The following is a 21,743-nucleotide window of genomic DNA, read 5'->3' on the forward strand; positions in this document are numbered from 1 at the left end:
AAAAAATTAAATTAAATTAAAAAGAAAAACAGAAAAATCTAGTTATTGCTGTCATTACTAGAAAATTATATTCATTTTGACTAATTGAAAAGATAATTATGTTTTTAACTCCAATCTAATGGTCAAACACCTGTCTAGTGAACGAATGATAATGATATGTAGAAATTTGAAAATAAAAGTAAAAAGGGGAAAAAAAGGTTTAATTCAAAGGAAGAATGCTAATTTTAAATAATTGTCAGGTTTATTCTATCACAATCAAAAATAGTGAAAATTCAACTAAAAGAGATTAAAATTCAAAAATACATATTCCATTAACAGATGAGAGCAAAACTGAGAGTAAAACATAGAACAAACAGGCCCACATGAAGAAGTACCTAAAGCATAATTGATATAGAAACTATAAATTGAGTATCAGCCACAAACTTTGTATAAGTCTAAACAAATAAGCAGTAAAGTATATAGGGATAGAAGAATGATCCATACACCATAGTGATCAAGGCCCTTTGTTATCTTCAAATATTGGTTGCATCCCCATGTTTCCGTACAGATAGAAGATCAAACGATAGCCTCAAGAGTCGAGTCATTCCATGTTTTTTTGGGGCTTAATATTGGGATTTCCAGGACAGTGTTAATACACCATGAGACTCCATTAAACACTAGCCATGCTTTTTGGGAGGAGATAAGAATTGAGTTTGGTTGTTGAAACTTAACTTTTTTCTGAGCTACAAAAGGAGCCAAAACAAAGAACAAAAGCTCTAACAAATTATAAAATCATAAAAAGAAGGTCCTGTTCAAAAGAATTAAGTTGAATGGTAATCTCAAACCTCCCAAGAACTCTAAACATTTCTGAAAACCTTCCAATATTTTTGAGGCAGATACTTTGTAACACCACAAAAAAAACAAAAAACCCAGCATACCAGAGAGTCCTTTCTTTTATCTCAAAAGGCTTGCACGGTTTGTTACGAGCCATCTAGAGTCTAGACGTCAAAAGCCTCCAAGAATCTGTCCAAATCACCTCCACAAACTAACTCCACAGAAAATGATCCGAACTTTCCGAATCTTTACATATGCCGGACCACTAGAGCCCAAAAGGACAGAAGATGATCTCTTAATGCTTTTATACACGCACTTTTTAAAAGCATTAGTTGAGTGTAGTCTCCGAAAAGTACCTTGACATGGTGTTTTAAAGATGTCCAAAACCATTTCTTTATAAGGTAACTAAACACACAAAATTTTGAGAAGTGGCTGAAAATACATTTAGCCAATTCAAAAGTCATCAAACTCACCATAAAACAACGTATGCTTTAAATGAACGGTTAATTAGTAGTTCTTCCAAAAGGGGTTTCAATTCAAATCTAGTTTAATAGCCATCCCGAGCTCTGCTTTAAATCTCTTAAAAGAATGAAAATCTGAAATTCACCAAACGTAAGGATTCTACTAGAAGGAAGCAAAAATCAGTTCAATGTCTCAAGGGGTGCTGAATTTCAAGAATGGATGAAACAAGTACAACTACAGACACTGACTCCAGTGATTTAGTAGACATAAAGATGAGGAAGCGCATGCATGCTTTAGTATAAAAGCTAAAGCATTGGAATTCGAATTAGAAGTTTTAAGATTTCTGGTTCTATAATTTCTTTCTTTTCTTCTTCTTTTTACGAAAAGATGGGGACAAATATCCCATGTGATTTCCATTACTTCACAACAGGTTCACATGCTAAACAGCCACTTATAGTGGACAGTTTCTCTAACTTTCACTTGCTTCTGGAATTACTGAAACCAGAACAAGAGTGGCAGGTATATATGCAATAAAGTTTCGATGCACTCATACCTGCAATCCCATTTTTAAGAAAAATAAGCACAGTGATCAGTGACGTCTATTTCTGAGTTGAGGCACATGATTGGACTCCGTTACTAACTGATACATCTTCTGTCTTTACCCGCCGATAGAAAAGGACGTAAGCAGCGGCTGATCTCACCTCTTCTTCATTTATAAGTGATATGTGACTATCATCAAAACTGTACCACCTGTTTTCGTCGATAAGCTAGACAAAGAAAAAAGAACAAAATAAGGATTGAATTTGTAAGAAACCAAGATGATGATGTACAATATATGGAAGGACGGTATCATTAACTAACTAATTGGTGTAGCCTAAGAAATAAAAATGAGAGAAATCTCTAATAATAAATTCAAGTTTTTGTTATGATTTTTTTAAAAAGTTTTTATTATGAATTAAAAGTTGTCAATATAAGGAGACATTTCCTCTATTTATAGAAAATCAGGAAACAAATTAATTCTAATCCTAATTAATCAAGAAAACTAATCATAATCCTAATTTTGACCAAGATACCCTAATTTACCCTAATCCTGTTGCATTACAAATATCTAAAATTAAGAACTAAAAATCAATCAAGCAGCACTTAAGAATGGCCTAAGTATAATAGTAATAATAATAACGTCAAAAAATAAATATACATTTGCTAATTTCTACTCACCTTTATATGTGCAGTGTAGTGACCACTACCCATGCTACCATAATGGTTGGTTAAAGCGTACAGTTCATACAGTTGACGTTGAGAGTTATTTTTATTAGCTACATAATTCGTCAAGTCAAAGTCATGTATCGGAAAGTTAACAAATGTTTCTAGTTTATGCTTCATCGACCTGCTGTATGAGAATCTTTTAAGATGGATGACTAACACTTCTGGAAGCCGCCAAAGGTCGAGCTTTTTACTGGCTTGTCGTCGTTCTTTGCATTGAGGGCAAAACCTTCATTAATACACATCAATAACAAATTTCATTAATACACATTAATAAACCAGGTGAGGTAATACTTAATCACATAGCAGTTCATGTAATATATTACTGCATAATACAAGTGACAAACTAGTATGTGTTCACTAGGTTCAGTAAGCATTCAGCTAAGATGGCTACAATTTTAACCATTGAAACAGTTACTTCATAATATCATAATTTATTTTTAATGTACTATTTTGATGAGAAGATAATATATTGCACCAAAGAGAACAATAAGCGAAGATCAGACTTGTCAAAATAAGGGGAATTGGGAAAGGGAGATTACACAGAAGCTTCAATACTGACACAACAATAATATTTACACAAAACTATCATCGGTAAATAACGCAACATCCCTTTAATAAAGGGCTAAGAGGATTGGCCACCAACCTAGGATTTAATATCCTACGAGTTTCTTTGACACCTAAATGTTGTAAGGTCAGACAGGTTGTCACGTGAGATTAGTCGAGATGTGCATAAGCTGGCCTAGATATTCACAGATATATATATAAACAATAATATTTACAGAATTCTGAAGTAACCTAGCAATTATTAAAGTGACTTGTAGCAATATTATGACATTATGAAGAGGATTATTGTCAATTCCGTTTGCATTCATGAGGTGCAGAATGATATCCCAAAAATTCAATCATATATATTCCTGGAACTGTCTAGTCAGTATAAAATGACTTTTTTCTATATAACATTTGCTTTCATTCTATGAAAGAACAGTACAAGTAACATATTGTACAAATTATTCCAATCATGCGAGTATATCAAAAGACAGCAGGAAGAAGAGGAGAGCATAGAGAAGCTAACCACATATCTTCAGGAACAAGTGGTTCTTCACGTAGAAAAGACTCCAAACACGAATACAAGGAGAGTGGCTCCGTTCTAGGTTTTTTCATCACAGGCCCAGATTTAAAAACTTCAGGCAAATTTTCTAGGTAACCAGTATCAAACTTCTTTAGTAGCTTTTGAGACCAATCAATATATACTAGAACTGATGATGATGGGGGTAGTTTCAGAGCTTCTTCTCCACTTGATAGCTCAATGCAAACATTTTCCTCATTCAACAACTGGAGAGGTAATTTAAAAGGTTCCGTAGCTTTAGATTTTGGATCATCGCTATTCATTGAACTTGTGCATGTTTCAGCATAAAAGTCATGATGATGATGATCTTCTCCTATATGTGACATGCTAGAATCAGATACATCAGTATCCATCAAAGTCCCAGCCTTCGCCATTGGAGACAATGCTCTTTTGACTATTCTCTGAAGGTAGTCCTTCTTCACTGGACCATCACATGAGACTACTGACACTAGAGGAGTTCCGAAAGGTCTCCATCCAGACATTTTGTGGGCATCACTATTTACCCTGACACAAAAGACTGCAGATTAGCATTTACAATTGTTCCCTACTTTAAGTAGTAGTAATTCATGAACTACATAAACATTCTAATTTCTAATAACCAATACCACCGCCAACTAAATCTGGGAGAAAGATACTTTCATCATTCAACAAAAAAAAACTAGTCAGAATGAACGTTACAACCTGTGATAGGAAAAAAAAATATATTATAAAAATAGCAACTGCTTAATTCGCTTCACAAGCATGAATACATTTTTTTTTTCCACGAAGCATCATTCATTAATATCAATAAAACATGGTAGAAAATTGCACATACTGTTCCTGGCTTCGATGAACCAATTGAAGATATTTAGTATTCTTAGTCAACTTTGGAATCTTGTAGGCAGCAATATGGTCATCATCTCTAATTGTGGACAATAATATCAGTGGATCTTCCAGAAACCTCTGAATCAAATGATCTCTCACCTACATAGGAGACATTTCCAAACAAAAATAAGTAAATAAATTGCAAACATGCCGGTATTCACCTGTACTAATGCACTTTTTTACATTATATAACTCATAATCTCTTGGCTTGGTATACTTATATGTTTCATACACTCAAAACTGGGAATTTAAGATGATGGGAAACAATTTTGGTCACTGTCACTCTCCAAGTACGCATCAGAAGACTTCCATTAAGAAGAACAACCAAGGAACCAAAGCAGCCAAAGCATAAATGTTGAACATAAACATGCAAGGGTTGAATGATTGGGAAAACAAAATTAAAAATCAGCAGTAATCGAAGCCTATGCAAATCATTATTGAAGCCTGACTTCACATAAACATTGGTGTCCACGTGCTTGTGAAAGAAATAGAATAAGTTCTATATTTATATGAGCACAGGTAACAAATTTATGCATAAAATGCTACAAACCTCCGCCAACAGAAGCTTCTCGCTGTGCCTCAATGAACAAGTGCCGTTAAGTGCCTGTATTAGATCCCTACAGCGGCCCTGTTTTGGTACAGTGACAGTTAAAGTTGATGGACGCTTACTTCCATCACTAGTAAAAACAGTCACTGTCATAGTACGGGTGGTGGTTGACTGGAGTGGTAATGAGAGATACATGAAGGGATCAAAAGTGACAGAAACTTTATTGCACACGGGACAGACTAAAGTTGATTTGTATTGGCCCTGTAAAGTGAGGGATAATCAGATTAATAAACGTTAAAGCAGTCTTGAAATAAAGGTACAACAAGCAGAAAATATGCAAGAGAATGAGATGAACAGAATAACCCAAGAAAATTTTTTTTGGTATCAATTATCATAAAATAAAATTGCATAGACTAAGAGGAAGCTAGACATGCTGACATGGGGATGGCTCCGACAGAATCCTGTTCTATTTACTAAAAGTCAACAATTTTTTGAATTAGAAACAACTTCTCATTGATATAATGGAAATGAATAAATGTTCAAGAAAAACAAACTTCAAAATGAAGTGAAAGAGAAATTTTTTTTAAAAAAAAAACAAGGATAGTAAATACAACCTTATAGAGATTATCCATGAAAATAAGTAAACATTACAGAACAGAGAGCTAATCAATAACTCCAGCAGAAGGATATTGAGAGGCTTTTGGATGCTGTTTTGTTGGAGGCTTTCGGATGGTCTTTGCCACTTCCTAACAATTCTTTTTTAATCTTCTTGCTGCTATTTTGGTGGGTCATCCATTTCGTGGTACTAAAAAGACAAGGTTGGCCCTCACATGAGCATTTTTCTGGCAACTTTGGGGCGAGCGAAATGATTTTCTTTCATGGACCCCTCCTCCACATTTGATCGTTTTATGGAATTAGTCCTTTCTACTTCATTTTTTTTCACAAATCTAAGCACCCTTTTGCCCATTCTAGCATATCTTTTGGAAATTTTTGTTCCAGTTCGCTTTTTGGTGGAACAAGGGCATAAAGAAACAGCTCAACAATATGAGCCACCAAAAAGCGAACTGGTTACAGAAGGGGAGGGGGGAGGAAGGGACAAAAAGGCATCAATCCATCAGAACCGTGCCAAAAGGATAGTTACAATAAATTGTTAACACAAGATTTGAAACTAGACCAACCCTCTTCCCCGAGACCTTAGGAATCGGTATTAACATTAGAAGAATTTTGGCTTTTATTACTAGATTGATTTAGATTCCAAACTAAAACTGATCAAGGCAAAGGGTGCTTGTCATAACGGCAATAATTGGAGAGTTGGTACACGATGGATAATAGAATAGAACAAGTGCTAAAAGCCCTTGGGTATTCACTCCAAAGTTGTAGTACCGTGCTTGGGCAAGAAATCTCTAGTGGACAACAGGCTGAATGGGAAGCTAAGAACCACAAATACGACTACAAGACACGGATACAACACGACACAAACGTGGCGGCACATTGTTTTTTTAATCTAGGTTAGCATGGAGAATAGACTCCTTTCTCATGCCAAAGATGTCTAAGTTTGGGCTCCCAAGTGATAAAGGACCGTTGCTCATTGATAAGCTTCAGACTGCCATACAAATGGTATTGTATCTGTTTGAAGTATTTGTTTGCAAGATAGCTTTGAAGCAGGTCGGTGGATATTTTTAAGGCCCTAATTGTCTTGCCTTCAAACATCAAGAGTGTGCTGCTGATCAGATCTTGTGGTGCTTTGGTTTAGTTTATTTTGTTGGAAAGGAATAAGAGAAATTTTGTATGATTTTTTTTTTTTTTTTTTTTTTTTGAAAAGGAAATGAACCCTTTCATTGATATAATGAAATAAGTCTAATACTCAAAATACACAAATTTTGAACAAAATAAGGAAATAAGTCTAATGCTCAAAATAAGGAACGAGACGTTTCATTGATATAGTGAAATTTTGTATGATTCAAATGTGGATTTTGTAGAAACCAAAATAGCATATGCTTTCTAGCATTAGAAAGAGCCAGAGAGGGAACATATAATAATTCTTCTTTAATTCATCCTAAATAGGAATTCTTCTTTATTTCATACTAACTAGAGAAAATTCCTTAAATCTCAAGGGCATAGTTGTAGATCCTTGAAGACATAGTTGTACAACCTACACAACAAATCCTTTACAAGTAAGGTCGTCAACTAGAGAATGTTCCTATTTGAGAAAACTTCCAAATTTAACCCCTTTTTGTTTCTCAATCAGTACTAGCCTCCAAACTAGAGAATATTCCTTAGATCCCAAGGACATAGTTGATAACCTATACACCAGTTCCTCGAGGACATAGTTGTACAGCCTACACAACAGATCTTTTACTTGTACAAGTAAGGTCATTAACTAGAGAATATTCCTATTTGAGAACTTCCAAATTTGACTCCTTTTTGTTTCTCAATTAGTACTGATCTCCAGTGGGAGGGTACTGATTCTTCCTCTCGTACATCTTTTGTAATTGGAAAAATCACGGGACCTCAAAATTTTATGAAATACATGGGCTAGTCCTCTCAATGCCAATTAATCTTGAGAAGGAATCTCATGTTATCTAATATTAGAGAAGTTTAAAAAATATATATTAAAAAAGAGCTTGCAGTGGAAATAAGTAATTTTACACACTTGGCACACATCGACAATTATGGAGTCATTACGAGCAATGTGGTTCGCCCAATATTCATCAGCAACTTCTTCATCAGGTCTTCCATCTGCATCTCTGGACTTAATATAGGGTTTGTGCTTTACACGATTCAGATCTTCATGTAAACCATCAAGCAGAAATGCTAGAAGTTCCTGCAATAAAACTTCTTGATTTCTTGATCCAATGCAATGATTTGTGAAAATAGTAAAGATTACATGAGCAATAAACCTGGGAATCATGCTGATTATATCCACTAAATTGGGGTGCAAAACGAGCAAGCTTTGCTTTAAATGGACGAGGAGCAACAGATGTTCGGCCAGGAGCCCATAGCTTTCTAAGCAAGTCACCAAATGCCATGGCAAGCTCACCCTGTGTATACAACTTCAATTTAGCGGAGTAAATAAAACAAAAAAAATTAGCACGACACCATATGAATATCAGTAAATGGCTGATTCTAAATTTCAAACATATAATTTTTAAAGCATTAATATAAGCATCAAAACACGAAAATTCTTGTACTCAAAAGAACAAAGAAATTGCTTCAGGCAGAGAGAGGGTAGGCAAGACAGAACCTAAGGACACATACTAGACACTTATTGGATACATGTCAAATACTTGAAACTTCAACACTTGTTGGATCATATAGTTTTAAAAAGTCATCCTTGGTTTTTAACCAATCTTACATTTTTTTCTTTTATAAAGTGTTAATCACTAAGAAAAATGTGTTTTTGAATTTCTTCAAATCTTTTACTATTAGGCATTTCATTATTGAAGAATATGCAATTAGCTAAACCAACTTCCTTTCATCACTTAAATCAGCCTTCCAAATGTAAATACCATAAATTAGAAGAAAAAAAAATTAATTCACTGGAATGTACAAAAATATTCAATTGCATTTTTAATAAATGCATTATAGCCAAGTCAATGTCCTAATCTTTAGAAAAATAAATTGTCACCAAATCTGCGTCATATTACACCTGTGTCCTGAACTACTTAGTATATAACCAATTCATGCACAATAACCCAGAACCAAAAAAACATTTTCTCTCTTTTTTTATTTTCTAGATGGGAGGTTCTGCATTCCCTGATGTCCTTATCCAAAATGCCTCACCTTGGTGCGGGTGAGACATTCTGTCCTACCTAGAAACAATGCAGAAACAAAGAGAAGAGTCCTCTACAAGAAACCATAGTTGCTTTTCCATTTCTCGTAAGGAACTTTTTAATATAAGATAAGACTTTACTTTTTTCTAGGAATTTCATATATAGTCTTATACTCATAGCATTTGTAAACAGGGGGAAGGGGTTGAGAACTCAAAACTATGACTCCAAGAATTAAAAAACAATAGAGAGTATGGAAAAGGGTCAAACAATTGAGTAGTGATTAGTGAAGTTAAACCTTGCAGGCTTTACTATTGTAATCAAGACAAATTCATTAACATAAGTCTAGGTTTCACAAATCTGAAATGCACACGAAACTTACAACCATGCCCAACGGATTCTGCCAGTTAATCTCCTGGTGATAATCCTCACGAAAATATCTAGCGAACTCAGGTGTGTGGACAAGGCATTGAATTGCACTATTCATGAAACAAGTATTACCAAGATTTAACAACCCTGTTAAACCACAAGAAGATCCTCTCGTACTAACACCACTTTGCCCGTATGTATTATCCAACTCTTTAATTGAAGAAGTCGGGTTCTGGCTCTGCACTACTTCTGTTTTAGACGCCCCCTTGTTAGACATGCCTCCTGCACTGATTAAGTTTGACTTAGAAGGCTCTAAATGAGTAGATGTAGCTTCCTTGTCGGTTGTTCCATTATCTTGAACGTAACTTGCACAGCCACCCAATGCATTGTGATTTCCATGGTTTATAATCTCCACAAGAATCTAACCAAATGAAGAATGAAAAGGTTTCAAGAAGGGTTCTAATAAAAAAAGAAAATAAGAAAATAAGATTTCAGTTGGCAATAAATGCTCTCAAGAAATTCAAAGTACAAGAGATTCCATCGAATCTAATAAATCTTGCAAAGTAGTGTGCAAAACGATGTGACCATCCGAATTCCAGGATGTCACAAGTCTCTAATAAAGCAATGTGGAAATATAGAAATAATAATTTTTGCCAGCTGAAAGTTGAAATGGCCAAATGGCCTAATCAACAATAATTCACAATCATGAAACTCTACATAAACAAGATACTTGGAAAAGCGAAGTTTATGAACTTCCATTAACCTATTAGATTTCAAAGGAAATGACAAGTCAAAATTTGCAACTCGGTTATCAATACCCACAGTCAACAAGCATCAGAATGATATTTTGAATTTACAACTCAGCCTATATCATCCAATGTTTGTAAAAACAGAATGATCTTACAAGGCCACTTATTTCAAATGCTTTCACGTGTTGTATGGACTAGAGAAACAGATAGTTCTAAATTAATGATAGGATAAACAGAAAAACTAATGATTAAAAAAGAGGGGGAAAAAAAAGAGAAGCACAAGATAGACCACTTATTTATTTTTTCGATTCTCACTTACTCCATTCAGGACATTTGCTTGAACTGGAATGCTTTTATCTATTTGGTTTAGTTAATGTATTACTTTCCTTGTATTTTCTTTGTTATAGTATCTTGTCTTTTTAGCATTAGACTCTTTTCATTATATCAATGGAAAATCTTATTCCTTTTTTTATTTTTTTATTTTTTTATTAATTTATTTATTTATTTATTTATTTATTAAACAAAACAAAAAAAAAAAACCCAAACTTGTATACCTTTGCTTCCAGGTATTCCAGATAGGCTGGATTTCTTTATTTCTTTCAAATTTTTTTTAAATTAGAAACCCAAAGAAGATAGAAAAGGAGGTCACATCCTCACAGCCGGGGAAAGAGATAACCCCCTCCCCAAGTGAAGTAACAAAGAAAACCCTACCAAGAGGAGGTGATTTTTACATTGTTACAGAAAATATTGAGATCGGTTGTTTTTTCCTCAAATGTCCTATGATTTCTTTCCAAACAAATTTCCCGAAAAAGTGTCTGAGCTGTACAATACACAAAATCCTAGCCCTGCCTTTTAAAAGCCAACGGTTAAGCACCTCAACAACTTTTTACTTAGTAAAAGCCCAAGTGTCTAGAGGTATAGAAAAGGGCCCTAGTAAAGTTTGGTCCTTGGTGAGGTTCCATGTTTCTCTTTTTCTTTAGGTAACTTTTTACTTAGTTGGAACCCCTTTTTTCAGCGGGATTTTTGCACACTTGGTTTGTTTGTATGCTCTTATATTCTTTCCTTTGCAATAAAAGCAATTGTTTCTCCAACAAACAAATAAATAATTAAGATAAAAGGCCACTCATCCACAAGTCTACACAGATAGATAAACAACCCAAATTTCCAAAAAAAATCACGTTTATTCCAAACTATCAACCAAAATTAATGAAAAAGAAAAAAATACGTCCAAGAAAAGTAGTTACAGTGGGAAGACTTACATCCTGATCCATCTGAATGTTAGCATCATCAAGAGTTTTATCCATGTCATTCATTAAAGCATGTTTTCTGTGGCCATAGTAATCCCAAATGCATACCTGGTTAAAGTAGTGAATACTTGGATTTAAATGAAACAAACAAACGTCTATTTGAAAAAAGAGTTAGAAATGGAAGACTCTGAATGTGGCAGGGTCATATGAACTTTACTTGTTCCAAGTTAAGATCAAAAATTTCACAAGCTCGTCTGTGAAGCTCGCCAATTGTCTCCTGCCAAATAAATATTAAATTTTTAACTAAAATCAACTGGTAAACAATTTCAACAGAATTGAGACGATGGCAACTGAACAAAGTGGTAGACCATCATAATACCTTCTTGCTTATTCTTATTGTGGAGCGGTCACCCTTTGGCACCTCTAATAATTGGAGGCGTAGAGGATATACTTCAACAGCCAATTCAGTTTGGGAAAGACCTGCACTAATTACTTTCCGTGCCAGTTTTGGACCACCACCATACCTAAAACCAACCAAAAGATTTGACTAACTCATAAGATGGTTCGTATGGATTTCAACAATAAAAGAAGACTAGATTAAAGAATCTAAACAGTTAGTTTTCTTGTAAGGAAAAAAGTTCATAAATAACAGTACGTGTAAAACTGGCTTGAGAGGATCCACCTTTCTTAATCCCTCTCAAGTATATTTAGTCTTTAAATAGATTTTCCCCCATTTAATTATTAATTAATCCATAATTAATAAGGAAAATTTATTTATACCCTAAAGTAGGGGTTGAATCACTTGAGACCTTAAACTAATTATTGTATCAATTAAAAGCCCAAGTTTTGTAAGTGAATCAAGAAACAAAACTTAAGATATAGACAAGTTGAATGATACAAACTCCACAAGGGAGTGAGAAGAAAACAAAACACCTAAGTAAAGAACAAAACTCTGAATATTACAAGTGTCTACCAAGAGACATGAAAACAAACGAGGGACCAAATCTCCATAGGATCCCTTTCCAAAACCCTAAACACTCTTCCACTCCGCTCACCCCATAAAACCCAAATAATCGCACACACCCCTGCAAGCCATAAAAATGACCCTTCTCCCGAAAAAGCGGATTGAGGAGGAACTCCTCGATTATAGTGTTAACACGACTATGACGAACATACATCAAACCAAACATCTAAAGGAAGGACTCTCAAATACTACTCGCAAAATCACGTCACCGGAGAATATGATCCAAGCCTTCCTCCCCGTTCTGACAAAGGATACAATAAAAAGGCCGAACAAGTGAAGGTAGCTTCCTCACAAGTCGGTCCATTGTGTTAGCAAGGCTATGAAGAACTTGCCAGGTAAAGAACCTCACCTTCCTAGGGATCTTAATCCTCCAAAGTAACTTAAAGACCGACACACCAACGAGAGAAGGATAAACCAAATACTGAAAGAGAGACTTGCATGAGAACCCTTTCAAATGATTGAGGCTCCAGAATCTAATGTCCCTTCTCCCTCTTTTAAAGGGGTGACCCTCAAGTGAAGAAAAAAGAGCAACCACCTACATCGCCTCTCTATTAGAAAGAGAGCAAGGGAACTCACAAGAAGAGGCATACAAGCTCCCAACCCACCCAAGAAAGTCGATAACAAAATGATTTTTGAGGGACGACAGATGATACAAATGAGGGAACCAAGCACAAAGAGGGTCTCTCCCCCACATAGTGATCTTCCCAGAAGTACATGTCCCTCCCCTCCCCCCACCACACAAAGGATCAAGGGAACAAAAGAAGGGAGCTATTTCGCAATATTTTTCCACAATTTCTGGTTAGTACCTTTGACCCCCTTGGACAACCACTCGAAAGGATGAGGGCCATGTTTACTAGCAATGATCCTGCGCCACAAAGAATTAGGCTGAGAAGGAAAACGCCACAGCCATTTGGCTAACAGAGTTTTGTTTCGCACCCTAATATTCCCAACTTCAAGACCCCCAAAGGACACCGGTCTCTCAATAACCTCCCATCTAATCAGATGTGACCCCTTACCTTTCCCCTCTTCGAACCTCTTCAAACCCTTAACTCTCAATGAATGGACTTAAATTCTTACTTTTGTACTCTTGATGAAAAGCCTTCATAAAAATGGACTATATATTATAAATTAACCAAACAAAATAAAAGACCAAAAAGCCTATAATTGTTCTCATAATCATTGAGGGCTTTAGCGAAACTAATGTTTTTATGGCTAAGATCCTTTTTCAACTGATTCACCACAAGAAATACTCTATGATCCAGCTCAGACACACATGGCAGAGCCTAGTTTCTTAGAAAGTCGCATTGGTTAAGTCAAAAAAAAATCTTCAGTAACAAGAAACAGGACACATAAGATCTATGGTTTCCCCGTTCAAACCCAATGACTACAAGTTATTTTCATTTTTACTATTATGAACAACCAACGTTTCAATGTCCAAAATCCCTTTTTTTAATGACTCACCACAAGTATAGTTGGTTCCACACTTCTTGTGGAAGCAGAACATAGTCACGACCTTCTAAAAGAGTATCATGTATTTCAATGCTCGCACTAGAGTCCTCTGACACGGCATCATAAATTAGGTCAGAGTTATCAATATTAGCAGGTCTTTTTAACATGCTTGAACCAAATGAATCGTAAATTTCTGCAAAAGAGGATCCATCATTTGCATTAATCGGTTGGTCTTGGTTGACATATTCAATCCAGTGTTGCCACCATCTGTTACAGTAACATCCAATCATTAGAATATGTTTGTCAATTGCTTGGGTGAGATAACTATATGATATCTGAAAGTTAAATGAAAATGCCGATTCTTACAGACCATAAAAAGCAAACCATGCAAAACCCACTTACTATAAGATTTTCTTAAACCAAAAGAAAATATTCCAATGAGAAGCAAGCTCTGAGTTAAACCGATTTCTTTTATTGCTCCAGCTTACTCCAACCATAACAATAAGACAAAAATATCACTTTTCACATTAAATGGTAAGTCTTTCACATTCATTCCCCCAGTGACAGAGAGAGAGAGAGAGAGAGCAAAGATTGGGCCTAGATGACTGCACAATGAAATTTGTATAAATTGTGGAACATCATTAGAGGCGAACAAAACTTTCACATTCTATTTCCCAGCAAGCAAAACATATGCATACATATTGGCCCTGATACTTGCATATAGGATCCTCAAAGCAGGAAGAACCAGATGGGTGGGGGAAGAACCAGAACAACAACAGAGTAAGGGTGGATATGAAAAACGTTTCAAACATAAATTGTCCATAAATTTAAGAATTCTCAGCCAAATACCCACTTTCTGAAATCTAGCAAAGAATCCATTGCATAGCTTTCTATGAATTATTAGACAACATGAAGTTTCCATAAGTACTCTTAAAATCCCATTAATAAAATTAGAGAGAAGTAATTCATAACTTTGAAAATTGTAACGGATTTAAGAAAAGTGGAGGAGGGAGAACCTTTGAGTGATTAAATAAAAGATGTCACCCTCTTTAGTATTAGCTTCAGCAGCCAAAGCAATGTCTCTAATCATAATCCTCTCTTCTTCTGGAGTGAGCTCCGTGCAGCCACTACTGCTACACATAGAGACTTCAGCCATCTTCCCGACTCCTTTCCTCTGAGATTCAGAGAAGAAATGCTTCGAATTCAAGGTGGAAAATTTTGGAATTCCCGAACGATTTTTACTGATATTTTCTCAGTAACCAAAAAAATTAAACGTGTGCAAATTTTCTTTCATTTACGAAGAATATGACTTTAAAATTCAATCTATCTCGTGCTAGTTACCCAAACCCTTGTTTGATGAACAGACCAGTTCTGAGCAAAGCAAGCTGAATCGCCTTGACGATGGTTGAATCGCCCAAATTGCCTTCCCAGGAAATCAAACTTAGCTCGGACCGGGTTCATACGTTTTTTATTTTCTTCGAAACCGAGTCATACGGAATTAAGGCAAAGTAATGAGAGATTTGTAGAATAGACCTTTTGGGAAGGCATTTGATTCCGAATTTATTTGAGTCGGTAATTATTGTTTGAAAAGTTAAATTAACTATATTATGGTAATGATAATAATAACAGTAAATATGTCAAAAATAACTATTATTTCTCTAAAATAGTAATAATAATGATAATCACAATGATACGATGTATTTTTCAAACGCAATAAAATTGGACATGCTCTGCTTGTCAATCAATTTACATTTGTTGATTATAGATTTGGAAGTGGGTCTCATGTGTTAATATACACAAGTAAATAATACCACCAAAATCAAATGGGGTTCACTTTTTAAATTACTATTGACTTATTACCTTTTAATTACGGTAAACATGACATTGATTACGCAACATATTTTTTCCATTCCTAAATACCAAACATATTCCAAAGAAATAAAAACTTTTCAACTTTCACAACTATTTTGTCATCAATCATGAACATCGGGTAATCTTAAAAATTGAACAACTTCTTGTTTTTCCTTCTTGAAAATGTAACATATTTTTCACCACACAATTTGAACACTTAATTATATAATAATTTTATTTTACGTATCCAAATACATGTCATATTCCAATATAATGAACATTTTATCCATTTCCTAATCCTTGATATTTCAATTAATTATAACTCAACCATAAATGTTAATTTAAAAAAAAAAATGTATCTTGTTGTTTAGACATTTGGGAAAGTATGAATTTTAATTATTATGGCTAATGATTTCTTTTCTTTTTTTGTCCTTTTTTTTTTTCCGCAGGTATTTGATTCTGTGCATTATACACTTATACAATAAAATAATTTTTTTTATGCAAACTTTTTTCGTGCAAACATTTTTTATAGTTGAATTTTATGGTTGAGTCTAATTTGTCGCTTACAAATGAAATAATAATGTCTACAAAAATGTCTATATACATGTAAAAGTAATGCATAGCAATGAATAACACTCAATACACACAAATTCTTCCCTAACGGTTAAACAAAATTCAGGTTATAAAAAGTCTACTCCGAACTTAAAACTAACGTACCTTAAACTAATTGTTGGAGGACATGTGCAATTAGTTTGGAAACAAAAAATAAAAGATTAGCACAATTTTTCTTTTAGTAATCACCCTTCGACGTATAAATATTACATTTAACGTTGACAAGATACTATTATATATATAACCAACAACCTTACAATATACTTTAATGATCTTAGAACATATTATTTGTACACGAATTAAAAATATGTAGTCAATAAAGGTTCATTAGAGGTGGTCTTCGCCAAAGTTGATCACTTGAAATGAATGTTAGTGTTGGTTGTCAAATGTGATTGTCATCGGAGTTAATTATCGAAGGTTGTCTTTGTCGAAGTTGTCCTTGAAGGTGGTTGCCATAACTTAGAGTTGGTCGATGGAGTTGCTTTGTGGGAAAGTGGTCGTGGGAGTTGGTCGTTGAGTTATTGTCAGAGCCTGTAATTGGTTGCCAGAGTTGGCCACATGAAGGTGGTCACTGAAGTTGTTGTGCAAAGGTGGTCGTCAAAAGTTAGTCGTTGGAGTTGTCATCGGATGTAGTTTCCGAAGGCGAGAGTTGGTCATCGGAGTTGGCAATACGATGGTGATCATCGAAGTATGTCACAAAGTTGCTTGTGTGAAGGTAGTTGCTTGGAAACCATTATAAAACTAGTAGGCATGAGAATTATTTTCGCAAACATGCTTTCTGTAAAACATTTGCAATCAAAACAGTTTAAAAATGTTTTAGTTCGAAAATATTTTAGCCATTCACCTCGAACTCTTAGGAACTTTTCACTTTAGTAGCTCCTCGGGTCCCTTTTTCACCCCTAGAATCCAGATTCAACTTACAATTTAGACTATTTATAGTTCCGAACCTTATTTGGAAATACTTTCTTCTACAAATTTATTCTAAAATGTCTTAGGAATATTACCCTAAACTTTCAGCTCATAATTCCTCGTGGTTTGGCCGGAATCTCAAAATCTTCAAGACTGGCTCAGACTGATCCGACAGTCTGACCCTTCTGCCTTCTTCTCAACCTCCAGCCCAGTTTCTTTGAGCATTTTCCTCCGGCAGCCTTACTTTGAAAACTAGATTTCTAGAGCTTTCAGATGGCTTTAGAATCACTCCAAACGCACGAGTATATTGAAAGATCTTCTCGTCCAAAGTTGATACATTCCTCTGAATCCTCACTGCCCTCTACTTTCTCTACGAAATTTATGATTTTTGTGTGATTTGAAAATGAAATCCCAACTCCCTATTTATAGGCGTTCATATTGTTCGTGGGATTGACAGCATCTACTTGGCTGCATGGCCAAATGTTTAATCCTCCCTTTATCAACGTTAGCTGACTTCATCTTGGTTCAATGTGTTCTTCCCAAACGCATCCAACACAATTTCTTAGGGTTTCAGAATTTCTCTTAATCGGACATCTAGATTTTAATTGACGTTTGCCCTTACGTCTTCAAGCTTTGTTTGTATTCAAATTAGGGTTTTTACATGCATAATCCACCCCAACACGTCCAAATACATCGCCCAAAAGCTTGCTCGGTCGTTCAATGCATAGGCGAGGCGTGGGCGTGACGTTTGAATCGGACAAAGCAAGGCTAACACATAGGCACTCTCGCTCTTTCCGCTCTCGGCAGTGTCGCTCTCTCCCATTTTCTCGCTGGTCTCGCTCTCTTCACTCTCGCTCTTTTCAGCAATCTCGCTGATCAGCTCTCTCTAATCTCGCTCTCTCCAGCTTTAACTTTTCTCTCCACTCCCGCTCTCTTCAGTTTTCTCGCTGGTCTCGCTCTCTCCACTTTCGCTCTCTCCAGCTTTCTCGCTGGTCTCGCCCCCTCCCATCTTCTATCCAATCTCGCTTTCTCCTATTTCCTCTCCAATCTCGTTGGTCTCAATCTCAATGATCTCGCTCTCTCCATCTTTCTCTCAAAGTTTTCTCTCCAATCTTTAGCTACTGTGACAAATGTTCCCCATATATATATATATATATATATATATATTTACCTGTTTACTCACCACTTAATGATATTTTTACACGGATCTTCCAGGATAATTCCAAAATAATATTTTCTATATTTTTCCTTAATTCCTTACTCCGTACTTCACCTAATTTTTCATACTTAGCCGTATTCTTCCCTAAATTTTCCAAACTCAATCTTCATATTATTCCACATTAATTCCACGTACTTAATTTCCATATTTATTCCCACTTAATAATTTTCCCCAACTTTTCCAATATTATTTTCTCCTTTCAAATCTCCATTCCTTCTTCCACCAATCACACTAACTTTATCATTAACCTGCTCAACTTATTTATACAAATTTAAATAGGGACACACAATTAAGTGGAAAATTAAGACAATTTAAATAAGAAAACACACTTAAGTGTAAAATTGGGATTCGGGGTTCACGGTGGTCGTCGAAGTTAGTCGCCAGAGTTATCGTCGAAGGTGGTTGTCAGAGTCTAAGGTTGGTCGTTAAAATATGTCACGGGAGTAAGGTAACGATAGTCGCTGAAGATGGTTGATTGGTGGAGTCATTGATAACATTGGAGGGGAATGAGTGTTGGAGAGAGTTTGTAAAAATAATCAACTCAACTTCACTTACATTTAAAGTTGGTGAGTCAAACATTGAGTTGGTAAATTTTACCAACTCAATCCAACTCATGTTGCCATGTCAAACACCTTTTTAATTGTTAAGATTGAGCTATGCTTGCTTTACCACTAAGGCAAAGTACTTTGAGTTTCAGAATCAGTTTAAAACACCCCAAAAAAGCTATCATTTTGGTCATGGAATTTGTATTTAATAGCAATTTTTCCACAAATTTTCAAACTCATCATTTTATGCTTCATTTCATAACCATTTCATTTTTTGTTTTTGTTTTTCAAAATTAAGCTTGTTTCTTCTTCTTCTTTTTTTTTTTTTTTTTTTTTTTTTTTTTTGTATAAAATTTGAATTCTTAGCCAAATTTAGAAAGCAAAAATAAATGTTTAAAAACTACTTTTTTTAGTTTTCAAAATTTGGCTTGAGTTTTTTAAAAGAGAAAATTGCATAAACTACCCCTAAACTATGAGGTTGGTTACAAACACACCCATAAACTTTCAATTTGATTAATTATACTCGTGTAGTTTCTTAATGATTGCAGTTAGCCCATCCCGTGTTAAATTAACTTTTATTTATAGATAACTCACACATTGACAAGAGACCAAACCTGTTCTTAAAAAAGCAAACATGCACGATTCTTACTTCAAACACTTTTTCCATCACCTCTCCTCTTATTCCTTTATTGTTTTCTTCTTCCTCATTTTCTTCTACTCCCTCCCCCACGGTCGTTGTTATTGCTTCCACATCGTGACTTTGTATCTTCATCGTTCTCTAATCCTTTCCTTCCGTTATTGCTTTTCCTTTTCTGCTAAGATACACGTTACGTGCCTATTCTATTGGTGTTTGTGCCCTAGATCTTGTAGTTCGTAATGTATAAACAAAATTCATTTATTTAATAAAATAAGAAGTTATTTTATTTGACATTTGTACTTTTGTAACTCAATCCAATATACTAATATCCAACAATATTCCATGTAATTTGAACAACATGTGGTTGACATATAAGTGGATCGTGTTCAAGTGATAATTTAACTGGTTTATGGTGTATGGATAATGTTGAGTATCTTATCCTAGTCATAGTATGGATACGATCTACTTTGTAATCGTTACAAATGATTTTATCCAATTCGTTCATGTAGAGACCTGCGAGTATGTTTTATACAAAAAGCTTGTATAAGACCGAACCGCAAGATAATTAATATCTTTTTGTAACACCATTGATTGAAGAGATTAATATTTCATAGGATGATCATACATAAGTCAATCTTGATCTTGAGTGAGGTATGGACTCTTACTTGTGAGAGCTTGTCCTTTGACTTGTATGGGTGAGAATGGCTCGTGTCACCGACTTAATAAGCTTACCATTTTGGGAACAAAAACTGAGTAGTGAGCTAAGAACATAGCTACACAAAATAGAATTCACTCCTTTCTGACTTAAGGGTAAATAGATAGGTTGTTCTCTTATATGTTGACCGTGGGTTTTGAACAACGAGGTCCCTCATTCTCATTGGCTCGAGAATATTTTTTTTTCTAATAGTAGGACCATAAGCAGGCTGTTCATTAAAGAATCAATAAAACTTAAGGAACGAGAGATAATTACAATGGTAAAATGGTAATTTCACTTAACTGTAATTATGAAAGACTTGTAAAAGATCAACTTACTGTAATGATTATATCCATGGACACATAAATATTATATAATGAGAAGAGTGAAACTATGGGTCTTTAGTGGAGTAATCCATAGTTAATGAATGTCGATTAATTTAATTAAAGAGTTTAATTAATTCATCTCGAATCATCGGAGTTTCTAATTTGTAGGTCCATTAGGTCCTGCTACTAGCTCGCTAAGGGTAAAACAATGATTGATTAGTTTTGGAAAAATTTAAATTGTTCAAATTATAAGGGAATATATGTTAATTATATGTGATCTAATTAATATAATGTATATAGGTACACTATATTAAAGTTAATTTTAAATGAGATTCAAAATTAAACTATATAGTACGAGAGAATAATATATTTGAATAATATTCAAATATTAAACAATATGAATAAGATTCATATTAAAACTATAGGTTAAATTTAATATGATTGTGATACACATTAAAACTATAGATTATGAAAGGAAAATGCATTTGAATATAATTAAAATATAATATCGATTAAATATATGATAGGAAAATTAACTCCCCTCTCTCATGCTATGCAATAACTCTCTCCATCTTTGAAAAGATAAGAAAGAATCTCTCTTTTTGAACTTTCTCACTCTTTTAATATTCTTATACAATAGAGAAATTGTTTCTACGCAAAACATTTTCTTTCCCTAATATTTCAAAAGGTGATTTCCATAAACCAAGTCCTTGACGAAGAATAACGGGGAAGATTCAATGGTGGTGCCTTCATTCGTTGGAGAAACTTTCTGGTGTATTTATCAAAGAATTAGTCTTTAAGGATAAGTTTTGTACATCTCCGTATTATTTATAGAATAAGAAAAATGCATGTTTAATTCTTTGTTTATTACTTGTCTGTATTATGTAATTCAAATCAACAATTAAAGGCAAGACGATCAATCGCTTCCGTTGGGATTTGATCCCTTCAAATCCTCCTGTCTCTTTTTTCATATTATTGATCTTCATCGTTGTCATTGTTGGCCATCAACTCACCTCATTTTTCTATCTCCTTCTCACGTCAAGGTCTATTGTCGTAATCAATTTTTTTTTTCTTTGTAGTCTACTCTATTTTGGCAGAGAGCAAATTTGGAATCAAACCTTTGAATCCACACGTACCGGCAGAGGACCAAGAAATTACCCGACCCCGTACATCTGTAACAGTCACAATTGTATTGTTGAAACTTACTTGAACATGAATAACGCCCTTTGGTATTCTACGCGTACTTTTACATGAGTTAATACGT

At 34.6% G+C, this 21,743-nt stretch overlaps 1 protein-coding gene across 2 annotated transcripts; it reads right to left on the reverse strand.

The window, feature by feature from the left end:
* Window positions 1-371: 371 nt before the first annotated feature.
* UBP5 (ubiquitin-specific protease 5) lies at window positions 372-15,184 on the reverse strand. 2 transcript variants are annotated; one of them, XM_039038416.2, is made up of 14 exons: window positions 15,053-15,184; window positions 14,703-14,860; window positions 13,699-13,953; window positions 11,593-11,737; window positions 11,431-11,490; window positions 11,226-11,321; window positions 9,231-9,638; window positions 7,979-8,119; window positions 7,732-7,902; window positions 5,082-5,339; window positions 4,482-4,630; window positions 3,614-4,171; window positions 2,494-2,767; window positions 372-2,042 (listed from the first exon to the last, which is right to left on the reverse strand). In XM_039038416.2, the coding sequence occupies exons 2-14, from the start codon at window positions 14,840-14,842 to the stop codon at window positions 1,875-1,877; spliced, it is 2,823 nt and encodes a 940-aa protein (XP_038894344.1). In that variant the 5' UTR covers window positions 14,843-14,860; window positions 15,053-15,184; the 3' UTR covers window positions 372-1,874. The 2 variants fall into 2 exon arrangements, with proteins under 2 accessions (XP_038894344.1, XP_038894343.1); XM_039038415.2 differs by having other exon boundaries at window positions 15,028-15,170.
* Window positions 15,185-21,743: the final 6,559 nt, after the last annotated feature.

This window comes from Benincasa hispida, chromosome 8 (genome assembly GCF_027475165.1).
Source record: "Benincasa hispida cultivar pf3 chromosome 8, pf3_genome.v1.1, whole genome shotgun sequence".
NCBI classification, from domain to species: domain Eukaryota; kingdom Viridiplantae; phylum Streptophyta; class Magnoliopsida; order Cucurbitales; family Cucurbitaceae; genus Benincasa; species Benincasa hispida.

Bases quoted from the DNA above. Each gene is read 5' to 3' on its own strand.
- UBP5 (XM_039038415.2), bottom strand. From the start codon at position 15,147: ATGAACCCGGTCCGAGCTAAGTTTGATTTCCTGGGAAGGCAATTTGGG. The intron at 14,861-15,027 runs GTAACTAGCACG...TCTGAATCTCAG, and splicing joins TTCATCAAACAAGGGTTTGG to AGGAAAGGAGTCGGGAAGAT. The intron at 11,738-13,698 runs GTGAGTCATTAA...GGTTGGTTTTAG, and splicing joins TGGAACCAACTATACTTGTG to GTATGGTGGTGGTCCAAAAC.